Raw genomic sequence first — 14,231 nt, forward strand, 5'->3', positions numbered from 1 at the left:
AGAACACCCCTCAAGCCTCTGCTTCTCTCCCTCCCGCCCAGGCCGTACCTGTGCTTGCCCCTTCGTCACCGCAAGCCATGTGTGCACGTGTGGAGCCGCTGGGAGGATCACACATGGCACCTGCACAGCAGCAACTGCGTGTGCAAAGTGGCCGAGAGGCTGGTGAGGGCAAGGCCAGCATCCACAGAGAGAGGCTATAGGGACACCAAGGACACAGAGGACTTTGAAGGGAGCTCTGGAGCAGAGCTAATGGGCACAGCACTAGGGAGCCAGCACCTTGTTGGTGCAAGATCAGGGGCTGGGGAAGCCAAATAGCACAGCTTTTGGGCTGAGACAGCCAGAAGTTGTGGGAGGACAGAGATTCAGAGTTGCTGGACCCAGGCAGGGCTGGCTGAAGGAGACAGATGGAGCTACTGGGGGCTGGGCCAGTAGGGGACTAGAAAAATGGAACCACCACCCGAATGGAACCAAAGGAGGGTGACCCAAGAGATGCAGTAGGGAGTGGGGTGGGTGAGGGTGTGGTCTACAAGAAGTCAGGATCAGGGACCCTTAAGACTCTCCACCCTCTACACAGGACCAGGGGCTACAGGAGGCTGAGACACTACAGCGCAGGCCGGGGTCAGGGGCCTGCACATGGCTCAAGCAGGCGCTGGAAGAGCTGGTGGCTGGGAGCAGGTGAGCTGAGAGCCAGCCCTGTTGCTTCCTGTCCCTGGCCAATTCCCAGGGGGCGGGGTGATGGAGACTCATGATGACTGTCTGGACCCAAGGGGGGTTTGCAGCTGCGTTTGCTCAGCACTTTATGGAATATTGGGAAGGCAATAACCGTTCCTATCAAGGGAGCTTGAAGGAGATTACTGGGGGTTAGGCCACCCCCAGATCCTCTGGTGCTTGGGCTGCTTCCATTTCCTGTACACTCCCTTTCCCACACTCTTAGAGGCTCATACACACCATGTCCTGTCTCCTCAAACCTCCCTTCCTACTCTCCTCCACACTTGTTTCAGCTAATGACCTTCTCTCCTACTTCCTGAGAAAACAAGAGCCTCACCTTCCCCCACCCAGGCTACCACCCTGCGGCCTCTGCATCCATCTGCACTCCCTCCTTCCTGCTACAGTGGAGGAAGAGTCCCTGCTCCAACAGCCACAGCTGTGATCTTGATTTCATCTCCTCCCACCTACTGGAGGATTGAGCTCTACAATTGTCCTTTCTCTCCTGCGTCATCAACTGGTCCCTAGTTGCCAAGTCATTGCTGTAACCACACAAACATGTCCAGTCGCTTTCCTCTTTGACTTTCACTCCCTGAATTCCATAACCTGCTTTAGGTACTTAAGTGTTTTTCTGATCCTCTTCTCAAAAGAGTTATGTGTCTCTTTGCTCAATAAATATTTATGGCATTTACTATGCCAGACACTGTTTTAGGCACAGGAATAGCAGTGAAAAAGCATTCCTGCCCATAAAAATCCCGGAAGCTTACATTCTGGTGTGGGGAGTGGGGTGGAGGATGGGTGGAGGAGACACAGAGGATAATCATGTGAACAGAGAGATAGAGATATAAGTAGGATAAGGATAAGTGTTAAGGGAGAAAATAAAGCAAGGACGTGTTAGAAGTGTTGCAGTTTTAGAAGGGGTATGGAGGGGAGGCCACTGTGAAGGTGACATGAAGATGAAGGAGCAAGCCATGTCAGTAAGTATGTTCCAGGCAGAGGGGACAGCATGTGCAAAGGCCCTGAGGTAGAAATATGCTTGGTGTGTTTGAGGAAGAGCAAGGGAACCAGTGTGACTGCAGCAATGTGAGCAGAGTAAATGAGGCTGGAGGGGGCAGAGGAAGGAGGATGATTCTGTTGGGCAGATCATGTGGGAGTCTCTTAGGGCATTGTAACGACCTTGGCTTCTACTCTGAGTGAGATGAGGAGCCATAGAAGGTTTTTTTTTTTTTTCCTCTTTTTTTCGTTCCAAATCATCATCTGTGAGTAAGCAGAGAGTTTTCAAAAGGAAACAGATATGCTCTAACATACACTTATCCTTAAAAAAGACCAGTGCGGGAGGGGTGGTGTGAGAGAGGAAACAGGGCAATTACTAAAGAGGGCATTATAGTAAACCAGGTGATAGAGCTTGATGAACTGATGGTTGCCGTGGAGAAGGAGTGATAGGGATTCAAGAGAAACTTTGCAGCTGGAGGCACCTCTTCAGAGCACCAGACTGAGGGCTGTAAGGGAGGCTGGGGTGGGACGCCTGCTCGGAGGGAAGTGGCCCCAGTGGTCAGCACTCTCTCCTTTGACTCCCACCTGCTCTGCAGACAGTTTTGCCATGGTGCTGAGCGCAGGACGATGACTCGGCCCAACATCCTGGATCGATGCCGAGGGAAATTGCTGGTGCACAGCCTGGTATGGGCCTGGGAAGGGGAGTCAGGGGCACCTGACTGAGGCCTTACACTCATGGTCTCCGCTTGGCCTTCCAGAATCTGTTGGCAAAGCAAGGACTGCGGCTTCTCTGGGGCCTGAAACAGGGCAACGTGCAAAAGAAGGTGGCATTGGCCAAGAAGCTCTTGGCAAAACTGCACTTCCTGGCTCAGGAGGTAATTCCTCGCCTATCCCATTTCCCTGGGTACCCTGGATACCTCTCTCCCTAAGCTTTCTGACCATTACTGAGGCCTCTCAGCTGTGTGATGTAACATTTGTTCTTTGGAATGATGCCAGGGCTGGGACTGTCAGAATCCCAGGTTTCGGCACCAAGGATGTTAGGGTGGGAGTCTGCCCTTGGTTCTTAGTGTGCTCTTGGCCGAAAAATGACAAGACACACCAAAGTATTAATATCAAGTCCAGACTATTATCCCGGTCCGCTGACTCCTTTTTTTGAAAAATCACCAGCAAGGCCAATATGACAGAGTAACCTCAGGCAGGGAGCAGTTTCACAAGAACAGCTCTTTATTCTAGAACAGTCCTGTCTCCACAAGTGGAGAGAGACAGACTGTAAGGTTTTTTGGATTGGCCGGTGCCAGAGAAAGAAAGACGAGCAGAGTTGAAAGGGGTAAGTAAACAGGCTTTATTGAAGCGCTCCTGAGTGAGGGTAATGGGTCCCAAGAGAGGGCCCCCACCCCCGGGCAAGATTCTCGGGTCCCAGGAGAGAGAGAGAGACCTGAGAAGTCACACCAACCAGAAGTTTTGAGTGGGCTTATATATGTTTTTAGAATTGGGGGATGGGGGTTTCTTTGGTGCAAAGAGTTTTGGTGCAAAGAGTGAGGAATTTGTTTGTTGCAGTTTTAGGGCGGGTATTGAGAAATAGGAGGGGCTGGCAGTATGTGTGGAGTCCAGGAACCAAGACTCTTATCAGGGTAACCATCCAGGTGTGGCTATTCTTTAACTTAGCTGGGCCTTGCAGGCGTTGTTCTCCGCAGGTCTCGTGGGCCTCTTCTTTTTCCATTAGGGAGGGGAGGGGGTGCCCGCCACCAGCCTTACACAGACCAACTCAATCACTGACTGACCCACTCACTTCCTTCTGGCTTCTCGGATTGTTTCCTTTTATTAGCCCAGTCTGGAGGAGGACTCTTGGAAGGTGTAGGATGTTATCAAATGATCAACAGGTGTCCTCAAAATTCCATCTGCATATACAAGCCCCCTCCAAGAAAGCCCACCTGGGGGTGGTGAACCGCAATGCAGATTCAAGCTAGTGGCATATTAATTACCCTTAGATTACTCTAGCTCACTGTCTAAATCTTATTCTGCCTGGGATGGAGAATTGCTAGATTGATAAAGCGTTCCCTCCCTCCCCAGGTGTAGCAGTTGCTTGGGATAGGATTAAGGGTGGGGCAACACTAAAATGGAGTGCCTGCCCTTATCCATCTTCAAAGGTGGAACAATTGCTCAAAACAGCATCAAAACAGGGAGCCTTTGTCCCGAAAAGAGCCTGAGATCCTAACTATTTACCTGACAGGACCTGTTGCTTTGGGTACAGGATCAAGCTCTATTTGGATTAGCTAAGGGTAAGGATGAGAGTTCTAGGGCCCAGCAGGGATCTAGCGCGAACATTCAGGATCTCTTTGGATGAAGAGTTGAGAGTAAGCTCTCTTGGGCATGACGTCCCTGGTCTGAAGCGCTGAGCATGACATGTGTGAAGGGTGAGGGGAGTGCACATTTTTGGAATGCTTTCCCTGCTAAGCATCTGCATTGTTGTCTTGTGTGATCCTTCCAACAACCTTGGGAAGAGGTTATCCCAATTGACAGAGCAGAAACTGAGGCTTAGAGAGGGAAAGTGACAGTCCACCATGTTGCAGCCGGCTAAGTAGCTGAGCTGGAATTCAAAGCCAATTCTACTGACTCTGAAGCTCAGTCCTCTGAAGTGCAGGCTGTTTAGACTGTTGGGGCCAGTAGGTTCTCAAAGAGTGAGGAGTTGGATTTTGGTCTCAGACCTTGAAGGATAAGCTGGAGTTTTGAAAGCAAAAAGGAATGAATAACATGTGCAAAGACCCAGAATTGGGAGGCCTGGGAAGATGGGAGATAGTTTTGGAAGGAGAGACAGGGTAGAGATCTTATTATTAATATATTGAACTTTAGTGCAAAATTGCTTTTTCAATTTATAACAAAAACCTCCTTGTGTCAGCTGACATTTAAAATTCTTATGGCATAAATATGTGCCCTGAAATAATATAGTTTAGTTTTGCTGTTTTTCAAACTTTATATTATTTTACTTTCATATTATTTTGCTTTTTTTGCTCAACATTGTATTTGTGAGTTTTATCCATGTCATTGCATGTAGGTGTAATTTGTCAATTTTCATTGCTGTGTAATATTCCATTGCATGCATATACTGTAATTTACTTATCCACCATACTGTTGGTGAATATGTGAGTTCTTCCCAAAGGGCAGTGATTAGAAACTGCTTCCAAGACTATGTTTGTACATGTCCTAGTGCGCAAGGACAAGAATTTCTCTATCGCTGGTGGTTCTCAAACATTTTGGTCTCAGGACTCCTTTATACCCTTAGTAATTATTGGGAATCTCAAGGAGCTTTTGTTTATATAGCTTGTATTCTTTGATATTTACCATAATATAAATTATACCTTAAAAAAATTTTAAACCCTGAGAAATAAAAAATTATGTATTCATTTAAAATAATAGGAGTAAGCCCATTGCCTGTTAACATAAGTAACATATTTTTATGAAAGATAGCCACATTCTCCAAACAAAAAAATTTAGTGATAAAAGAGGCATCGTTTTACATTTTTTGCAAATGTCTGGCAGGGAACTTTTTATACTCTGCTATATTAAAGTTCATTGGTCTATCTTGCCCTTTGAATGGGTCTCATCCTTGCATGATCATCCATAAGATCATGTGAAACCATCATACATAGGTCAGTTGGAAATTTGGTTCACTGACTTATGTAGATCCTCCAAATGTTGACATATTTCATTATATTTTGTTTGTTTGTTTGTTTGTTTTGAGACAGAGTCTCACTTTGTTGCCCAGGCTAGAGTGCCGTGGCGTCAGCCTAGCTCACAGCAACCTCAAACGCCTGGGCTCGAGCAATTCTGCCTCAGCCTCCCAAGTAGCTGGGACTACAGACATGTGCCACCATGCCTGGTAATTTTTTCTATATATATATTTTTAGCTGTCCATATAATTTCTTTCTATTTTTAGTAGGGACGGGGTCTCTCTCTTGCTCAGGCTGGTCTCGAACTCCTGAGCTCAAACAATCCGCCTGCCTCGGCCTCCCAGGGTGCTAGGATTACAGGTGTGAGCCACTGTACCCGGCCTGATTTTTTTTTAATTTACAGGATTTTCCTTTGATGTTCAATTTACATACAATGAAATGTACAAATCTTAACTATGCATTTCCTGAATTTTGGCAAATACATGCTAGCTGTGTAACCCAAATCCCTATCTAGCATATTACTATCACCCCAGAATGTTTTCTCCTGTTCTTTCTCAGTCACCACTCCCTCTTCCCAGAGATAACTACTGTTTTGATTTTTTTCTTTTCCTTTTCTTTCTATTTTTAGTAGAAATGGGGGTCTCACTCTTGTTCAACTGGTCTCAAACTTCCGACCTCAAGCGATCCTCCTGCCTCAGCCTCCCACAGTGCTAGGATTACAGGCATGAGCCACCACATCCAGCCTTGTTTTGATTTTTTCATTATACCTTTGCCTGTTCTAGAACTTCACAAAATGGAATTTATAGCATGTGTAGTTGATGTTTGTCATTAGTGGTAGTCAGATTCTATGACGTTGTTGCAAATACTGAATGAGCAAACACTGAATCACTGCTCTTAGAATAAATATAGGGTTAGGTTCCTATGACCCTCTGGTTACATTTTTGTCAATTTGTCAGTACAGAACCTTGTTTTAGGTGTGTTTGTTTAGAGACACCTTAGTTAATATAGCATTGATTCATTAATATTGGGCTCAGGACTCACAGCACTATTGCTCATGCCTGAACAAAGTGTATCTAATGCAGGTATTTTCTGTGTAAGATACATCACAGCTTTTTTGCACTTAGGAACACTAAGCAGCACTGTAGCACTCTCTTCACTTGAAGGCCATTTTAACACATTGACTGCCACACTAGGAAAAAAAATTTTTTCCCTGGGGCCACTGTGTTTTATTAAAACAAAACGATCCTTTCTAATTTGTCATTTTTAATAGTTTTTTGTGTGTGGGTTATATGCAATGCAATCCACGTTCTTAGAATTAAATTAATGATATTAATTGTAACACTAAGAACATCAACAAGTAAGGGTTTTGCCTCACGTGGCCCCAGGGTCAAAATTAGCCTAAGTTAAACAGAACTCACGTGCCAGTCAATGTGTTAAACAACAAAATCACTGACAAAAAGCACAAAAATGTGAAAAACATGGCACTAAATAGACTGCTATAAAGATGCTGTTTACAGTATTAAAGGCAGAGAATTGTTTTGTTCCACCTCAGAGTGGTTCAGACTTTTCGGCTCTTTGCCCATACACATGTCAACAAAAGCACCAGGAGTATTGATTTTGGGGTTACAAATTTTAGCCAGTAAGTGAATTTGTAAATATAAAATCTGTGAATATTGAGGAAGGACTATATTCTCTTGTGAAAGGCTTCTTTTACTCGGCATAATGTTTTTGAGATTCATCCATATTGTTGCAGATATCTAGTTTATTTCTTTTTATTTTACATTGTATAAATATATCACAATTTGTTTATTCATTCTCTTATTGATGGACATGTATGGGCTGTTTATGTTTTTGACTATTATGAATAAAGCAGCTATGAACATTCTTGCATAAGTCTTTTTGTGGACATATGCTTTCATTTCTTTTGGATAAATACCTAAAAGTAGAATTTCTGAGTCATAGGGTGTCTCTATGTTTAATTTTATAAGAAACTGCCAGACCATTTTTTGAAGTGATTGTACCATTTTACACACCCACCAACAAAGTTAAAAAGTTTCAATTGCTCCATTTTCTCACCCACATTTGGTGTTACCAATCTTTTTTGTTTTAGACATTTTGATGGGTGTATAATGGTAACTCATTGTATTAATACTTTTGTGTTTCCCTAGTGGCCAGTGGTATTGAGCTTTCTGTTGTGCTTGTTTGCCATTCACATATCTTTTGTGCAGTGTTTTGTTTTGTTTCCGGCTGTTTAGAACACCTTAGAATTGTGCAGTCTTTCTCATAGTTTTGCCAATCTTAAATATTGAACTGTTTGCTTCCTAATTATTGAATTATAGGTGACTTAAAATATATATCCTAGATAGCAGTCATTTGTCAGATATAATATTTTACATATATTTTTCTTCCAGTCTGTGGCTTGCCTTTCATTTTCTTAGTGGTGATTTTTTTTAATGGGGTCTTATGGTGAGGACTGGAAAACCTGCTAGATAAATTCTAAAAGAGCTATAACACTTAGTGGTGATTTTTTATGACCAGAATTTTAAAGTTTGATGAAATGTTATTTATCTAATTTTTCTTTTATGTTTGTCTTTTATTACCTGTGTAGGAAGCCTTCACTTACTTCCAAGCTACAAAGGTGTTCTCCTATGCTTTACTCTAAAGGCTTATGGGTTTAGATTTTTTTGTTTTTTTGGTTTTTTTTTTAGAAACAAGATATCACTCTGTCACCTCAGCTGAAGTGCAGTGGTGCAATTGTAGCTCACTGTATTTTTGTTGTAGAGATGGAGTCTCTCTATATTGCTCAGGCCTCAAGTAATCCTCCTGCCTTGGCCTCCCAGAGTGCTGAGATTACAGTCATGAGCCAATGCATCCAGCCTGTTTTGGCTTTTTTATTTTTTTGAGACAGAGTCTCACTCTGTTGCCCGGGCTAGAGTGCCGTGACCTCAGCCTAGCTCACAGCAACCTCAAACACCTGGGCTCAAGCAATCCTCCTGCCTTAGCCCCCCAAGTAACTGGGACTACAGGCATGCACCACCATTCCCAGATAATTTTTTCTCTATATATTTTTAGCTGTCCATATAATTTCTTTCTATTTTTAGTAGAGACGGGGGAGTCTCGCTCTTGCTCAGGCTGGTCTCAAACTCCTGAGCTCAAACAATCCGCCTGCCTCAGCCTCCCAGAGTGCTAGGATTACAGGTGTGAGCCACCGCGCCCGGCCTGTTTTGGCTTTTTAATTGAAAATCAGAAGACTGTATAAGTGCCTCTACTGAATTTTTTATTTTAACCATTATGCTTTTCATTTCTTTAAGTCCTATTTTTTTCATATCCACTATGTTATTTTCACAGTTTCTTATTCCCAGTAAAGTTTGTCTTTTGTTTAGTTTTGTTTACATATAGTAAGTAGAGTTGTTTTTATAATGTCAGATGATTCCAATAATAGACTCTTTTTTTTTGACTTGGTATTGCTATTTCTACTGTTTCCTTTTGTGCTTAGTTGCTTTTGACTGCGAATTGCTCATTACAGTTTCCTTATAAAATCATTTGTGGGACTTCTCTGGATCTTGGAATAAAGGTACATATTTTCCAGAAAGCATTTGACTTTGCTTCTGCCTTAGATCACCTTACACTACAGTCTGATGTTTGGCAACACCTAGGCTTGTGAAAAAGTCAGTTTGTGCTTATTCTTTTCAGATACAATTTCCAACTCCCCTGCTCCACCCAGGCAGGCAGCTTTCCTTGTAGATCCCAGGATAGTAAGAGAGGGGGCAGGTTTATTTATGGGTAACCTTTATCCTGAAGGCACAATTTCTTGGGATCCTAGCTTTCAGGGAGGGGAGAAATCTCCTATTAGACTCCTGTCCTGAGTGGGATCTGAGCTCTTTATTTTGTCTTTACTCGCTGTTAGGTCATGGAAAGCTCAGGTTTGGCAAATGCCCTTGTGGCAAAAGTGGCTTAAATGCTCTGCTAATCTCCCTGGGTTCACATCGTCATTTAGAGTTTGGTCTGATAATCTTGACTCTTATATTCACCACTGCCCTTAATAAAATATTTAAAACTATTTTACCCGGACTTTAGTTGTTTTTGGTGAGAAGTAGGTTTTAATTTCTAGCTCGTATTTGTGGAAATGGAAGTCTAGGATAATGTTTTGAAAGGAGAAAGAGAGGGTCAGATTTGTGCTTTGGAGAGATCAGTTCTAGCTGGGGTTTTTTCCCCTTATTCAATGATATTTGAAGTCCTACTATGTGCCAGGCTCTGTATTAGGCCCTGGGGATCCAGCCCCTGCCATGTTCCTTGCCCTTTGGGGACTTCTAATAAAGGAGACAGACTATGCATCTGTAAAAGGAAGGAGAAGGAGGGGGAGGGGGAGGGGAAAGAATTACGATCTATAGGAACTGCTAAGAAAGATGTTACAGAGACTGAGAATCTGCTTGGAGAAGGTGGTCAGGCAATTGAAACTGAGACCCAGAGGATGGGGAGAAGTCAGCCATTCATGGTAGAGAATGGGCTGGAAGGGAGGACCGAAGCAGGAAGTCTAAGGAGGCTGTGACAAGAGTGACGAAGGGAGAGGTGTGGGAAACTGTCAGGACTTGGGGATTGGCTGTTGGGGGAGAAGAGTGCCACCAGCTCAGGCATGTGGCTGATATGAATGGGCATTTGGTGGGGACACTGGGAAGGATCAGGCAGGGGTGGAGGAAAAGGTAAAGGAGTCAGGTTGGCACATGCTGCCACATGGATGAATCTCGGGGACATTATCCTAAAGGCATATGTGAACTAAGCCAGGCACAAAACGACAAGCACTGTATGATTCCACTCATATGAAGTACTTGGAGTAGTCAAATTCACAGGGACAGAAAGGAGAACGGTGGTTGCCAGGGGCTGGGGAGTTAGTGTTTAATGGGGACAGAGTTTCGGTTTTGCAAGCTGAAGAGTTCTGGAGATGAGTGGTAGTGATGTGTGCGCGATGTGAATGTGTTATACCTAACACCACTGAACTGTATGTTTAAAAATGGTTAATATGGCAAATTTTATGTTATATGTATTTTACCATAAGAAGAAGAAGAAGAAGAAGAAGTCAAGTTGGACTTTGAGTCTGAGTAGACTATTGGGGTATCCAGAGGGGGATGTCCAGAAGTCAGGTGGCCACATGGATCTGGGGTTTGGGGGTGGTCAGGGCAGGAATGGATATTTGGTCCATCCATCCAGTCCAAGCTGTGGCAGCAGGTGGTCTTAGCTCCAAATCCACCCCTGTGACCCAGTTCTCTGCCCACAGCCCCAGCCACCCCTCCCCGATGTGCTGGTCTGTATGCTCAGTGGGCAGTGCCGCGTGGTCTGGGCCCAGATCCCTGTCCAGGATGTGCTGTTCTCTGTGGTCGAGGAGGAACGGGGCCGGGACTGTGGGAAGATCCAGAGTCTGCTGCTCACAGTGAGGGGCCCGGGGCTGAGGGTGCTGGGAGAAGGGGTCGAGGGTTGTAGGGTAGAGTGGCATTGGGGTGGAGGCCTGGGGCTGCCAGCCAAGGGCCCCCAGACTCTCTTCAGTCGTCCAGAAAGCCAAAAGGAGATTGTGCCTTTGCCCAGGTCAGCTCGAAATGAGATAAACTCCAAAGCTTGCTAGCTATGGGCCTGCACTGGTCCTTTTGCTGACTAGTCGCTGACAGGCGGGCCATGTGCTGCAACCGGAGAGTGTAATTAGTCCCTGACAAGCATAGCTGGTTTGCAGGCAAAATATTTCTAAATGAGGTGTCCCTGGAAAAGATACCAAAAGGGGTCCCTAGTGGGGAGAAGCTGTGACCCTTGGGCAGAGAACAGGGAATGTGTGTTGGAGCGGAGGAGGCAAAGCTGGAGGGCAGAGCTCAGAGTGCAGTTTTGGGGTGTGGGGTTGTGGGGTATAGTAAGTGATAGTTTGGGGGCAGGAATTGTCAGGAAGGAGAGTAGAGGGTTGTGGGGCACAGGATGGCGGGCAGGAAGATGGTGCATGGCTGGGCACATAGGGAGTATTCTTCAGGTCAGGGAGCTGGGCATGGTTTAGCCACATGGAGCAGGGTGTGCCTTGGAGGAGGAGGGCTGTTGGGCCTAGCTGGGGTAATAAGAGGAGGCAGTGGGGCCCTAACATGCTTCCTTCCCACACAGGCACCCGGGGCAGGCCCTGGGGAGGTCTGTGCCAAGCTGGAGCTCTTCCTGTGGCTGGGGCTGGGCAAACAAGTCAAGGCCTGCACCTTCCAGCTGCCCCCAGACCTGCTGCCCGAGCCCTCGGCTGGGCTGCCCCACAGCCTATGCCAGGATGGTGAGTGCAGGGGGGGCAGGGAGGGCACAGGGCCTGCCTTGCTATTTGCCCAAGGGGTGGGGCTAATGAGTCAGGCACCCCAGTGGTCCCGTGAGCAAACACGGCCCCTTCCTTCCCCCTCACCCCAGACTTTAGGTACTTCCAGCTCCGGGCTCACTTGTACCAGGCCCGAGGTGTGTTGGCAGCAGATGACAGTGGCCTCTCAGACCCCTTTGCTCGAGTCCTCATCTCTACACGGTGCCAGACCACACGGGTGAGGGCTGGGATGGGAGGTGGAGGAAGTGGCCTGGGAGACAAGGTGGGGTGGGGCTGAGCTTTTCCCCAAGGCCCTAAGACTTTCTTCCCACCCTGGGTTTTCAGGACAAGATATTGGAAGGGACTTCCCTACTCAGGGGGTGGTATAGGACCAGAGGTCTTAGGGGTGAGGAGTCCTTTTCTGGGGTTGACTCTAGGCCTGGGCTCCAAGGGCAGCGGATTACAACAGGGACAGACAGGGCTAGAAGGGGCGTGTTCCAGCACCAATCTGAAGGTGCTTTCAGCTTCATCACATCTCACTCCTTTTGTGACAAGTGTCACTTCAAGTGTTCCCTTAGAGCAGGGGTGCTCGCCTGGCATGTGTGTTGGGAGCCTTCTGACAGCTGCCGGTGCCCTCTTTTCTGCATGGCCCCCAAGGTCCTGGAGCAGACGCTGAGCCCCCTGTGGGACGAACTCTTGGTATTTGACCAGTTGATCATAGATGGCAGGAGGAAGCATCTGCAGGAGGAGCCGCCCTTAGTGGTCATCAATGTTTTTGACCACAATAAGATTGTGAGTGTGGCCTGAGCTCCAGCTGGGGTCCCGGCCTGGCGTCTCCCTTGTCCTGATCCCCCCGCCCTAGCCTGGCTCCTGAGCCTCTTCCCCTTTTGTCTTCACCACCCTGCTCCCTGCAGGCCCCCCCTGTGTTCCTGGGCAGGGCACTGGCAGCCCCGAGGGTAAAGCTGGTGGAGGACCCATACCTATGCCCTGAGCTGCAGTTCTTCCCCCTGAGGAAGGTACCCCGGGCAGCTGGAGAGCTCATTGCCACCTTTGAACTCATTGAACTGGACTACAGTGGCCGATTTGAGGTCAGAATAGCCTGGCTTATCTGACATAGGCTGTGGGCCATTAGGCCATCCATCCCCAGGGAATAGAAAACATGGGTATGTCCCAGGGATACCCCCCAGGTCCCTTACCCCAGAGAATGCAGGCTACAGGTCTTTCCTGTAGTCACCTCCTTGGACCTCATGACCCCAAGGAACATTACAGGTATGCATGCCCAGGTTTCACCTTGCCAGGCCTCCGACCCCAGAGAACCTGGCTGCGGGTCCCACCCCATCCCACATGCCTCAGATACCCTCCTCTCTTCCTGCATGTGGTTTCCTGAGTCCACTCCTCTCACCAATCCAGCCTTGCCTGGTTCCTCGGCATTTGTACTTTACCAGCAGCTCCCTGTATCCCTTCTCCACACCCAGGCTGTCCCTCCTCTGGCCTGATTCCTCTGACTTCCTTCCCCCTGCAGCCCTCAGTGCCCAGTGATGTGGAGCCCCAGGATCTGGCGCCCCTGGTGGAGCCCCTCTCTGGACGCCTGTCCCTGCCACCCAACGTGCACCCAGTGCTCAGGGAGTTCCATGTTGAGGTAGCACCAGGCACCCCAAGCCCCCCATTCCCCCACATTGTGGTGTCCCTCTGTCAGGGGCAGGTCCCTGAATCTCCTACTTCCTGGCCCTAGGTGCTGTTCTGGGGTCTGAGGGGCCTTGGTCGTGTGCACCTGTTCGAGGTGGAGCAGCCCCAGGTTGTGCTGGAGGTGGCTGGGCGACGTGTGGAGTCCAAGGTCCTGGCCAGTTATCATGAGAACCCCAATTTCACTGAGCTCGTCAGGCATCTGATGGTGGTGAGGGCATGGGCTGGGGGGCAAGGAATGCTGGGCAGAGAAGTGAAAGAGGGCAGTGGATGGTGGATTTCCAGCTGGTTATTTTAGATGATCCAAGGGTCAGGAAACTACAATGAGCCAGATAGTAAATATTTTAGGCTTTGTGTGCCAGCCAGTCTCAGTTGCAGCTACTCAACTCTACCACTGTAGCATGAAAACAGCCATAGACAATATGTAATTGAATGAGTATGAGTGTGTTCCAATAAGACTATATTCATAAAAGCTAGCAGTTGGCCAGACTTGGCCTATGGGTGGGCTGTAATATACTTATCCCTATATTTCTCAATGGACTTGTGGTGCTTTATTGGCTCTACTGAATTAGTAGATTATCCAAGTGTCCTGAAGGATAAGTCTCAAAGACTCTATCTAGGATTACAGGGTGCGCCTGTAATCCTAGCACGTTGGGCCGAGGCCGAGGTGGGAAGATCGTTTGAGCTCAGGAGTTCAAGACCAGCCTGAGCAAGAGTGAGACCCTGTCTCTACTAAAAATAGAAATTAGCTGGACAACTAAAAATATATAGAAAAAATTAGCCGGGCATGGTGGCACATGCCTGTAGACCCAGCTACTTGGGAGGCTGAGGCAAGAGGATTGCTTGAGGCCAGGAGTTCGAGATCAGCCCGAGCAACATAGGGA

At 47.1% G+C, this 14,231-nt stretch overlaps 1 protein-coding gene and 1 non-coding gene across 2 annotated transcripts in view; one reads left to right on the forward strand and one right to left on the reverse strand.

Annotated features, from left to right (window-relative positions):
- The window catches only part of LOC123622244 (fer-1-like protein 4), a 31,005-nt gene that overhangs the window by 4,162 nt on the left and 12,612 nt on the right, over nucleotides 1-14,231 (forward strand). The window contains 11 exon segments of the mRNA XM_045528426.1: nucleotides 42-162; nucleotides 575-675; nucleotides 2,295-2,382; nucleotides 2,457-2,573; nucleotides 10,639-10,791; nucleotides 11,496-11,649; nucleotides 11,778-11,902; nucleotides 12,322-12,456; nucleotides 12,579-12,752; nucleotides 13,187-13,303; nucleotides 13,397-13,558. Of these exon segments, the coding sequence (XP_045384382.1) occupies nucleotides 42-162; nucleotides 575-675; nucleotides 2,295-2,382; nucleotides 2,457-2,573; nucleotides 10,639-10,791; nucleotides 11,496-11,649; nucleotides 11,778-11,902; nucleotides 12,322-12,456; nucleotides 12,579-12,752; nucleotides 13,187-13,303; nucleotides 13,397-13,558 (1,447 nt within the window).
- LOC123622942 lies at nucleotides 7,821-7,882 on the reverse strand. Its single transcript, XR_006729681.1, has one exon. It is a non-coding gene; the product is annotated as a U7 small nuclear RNA (small nuclear RNA).

This window comes from Lemur catta, chromosome 17 (genome assembly GCF_020740605.2).
Source record: "Lemur catta isolate mLemCat1 chromosome 17, mLemCat1.pri, whole genome shotgun sequence".
Lineage (NCBI taxonomy): Eukaryota > Metazoa > Chordata > Mammalia > Primates > Lemuridae > Lemur > Lemur catta.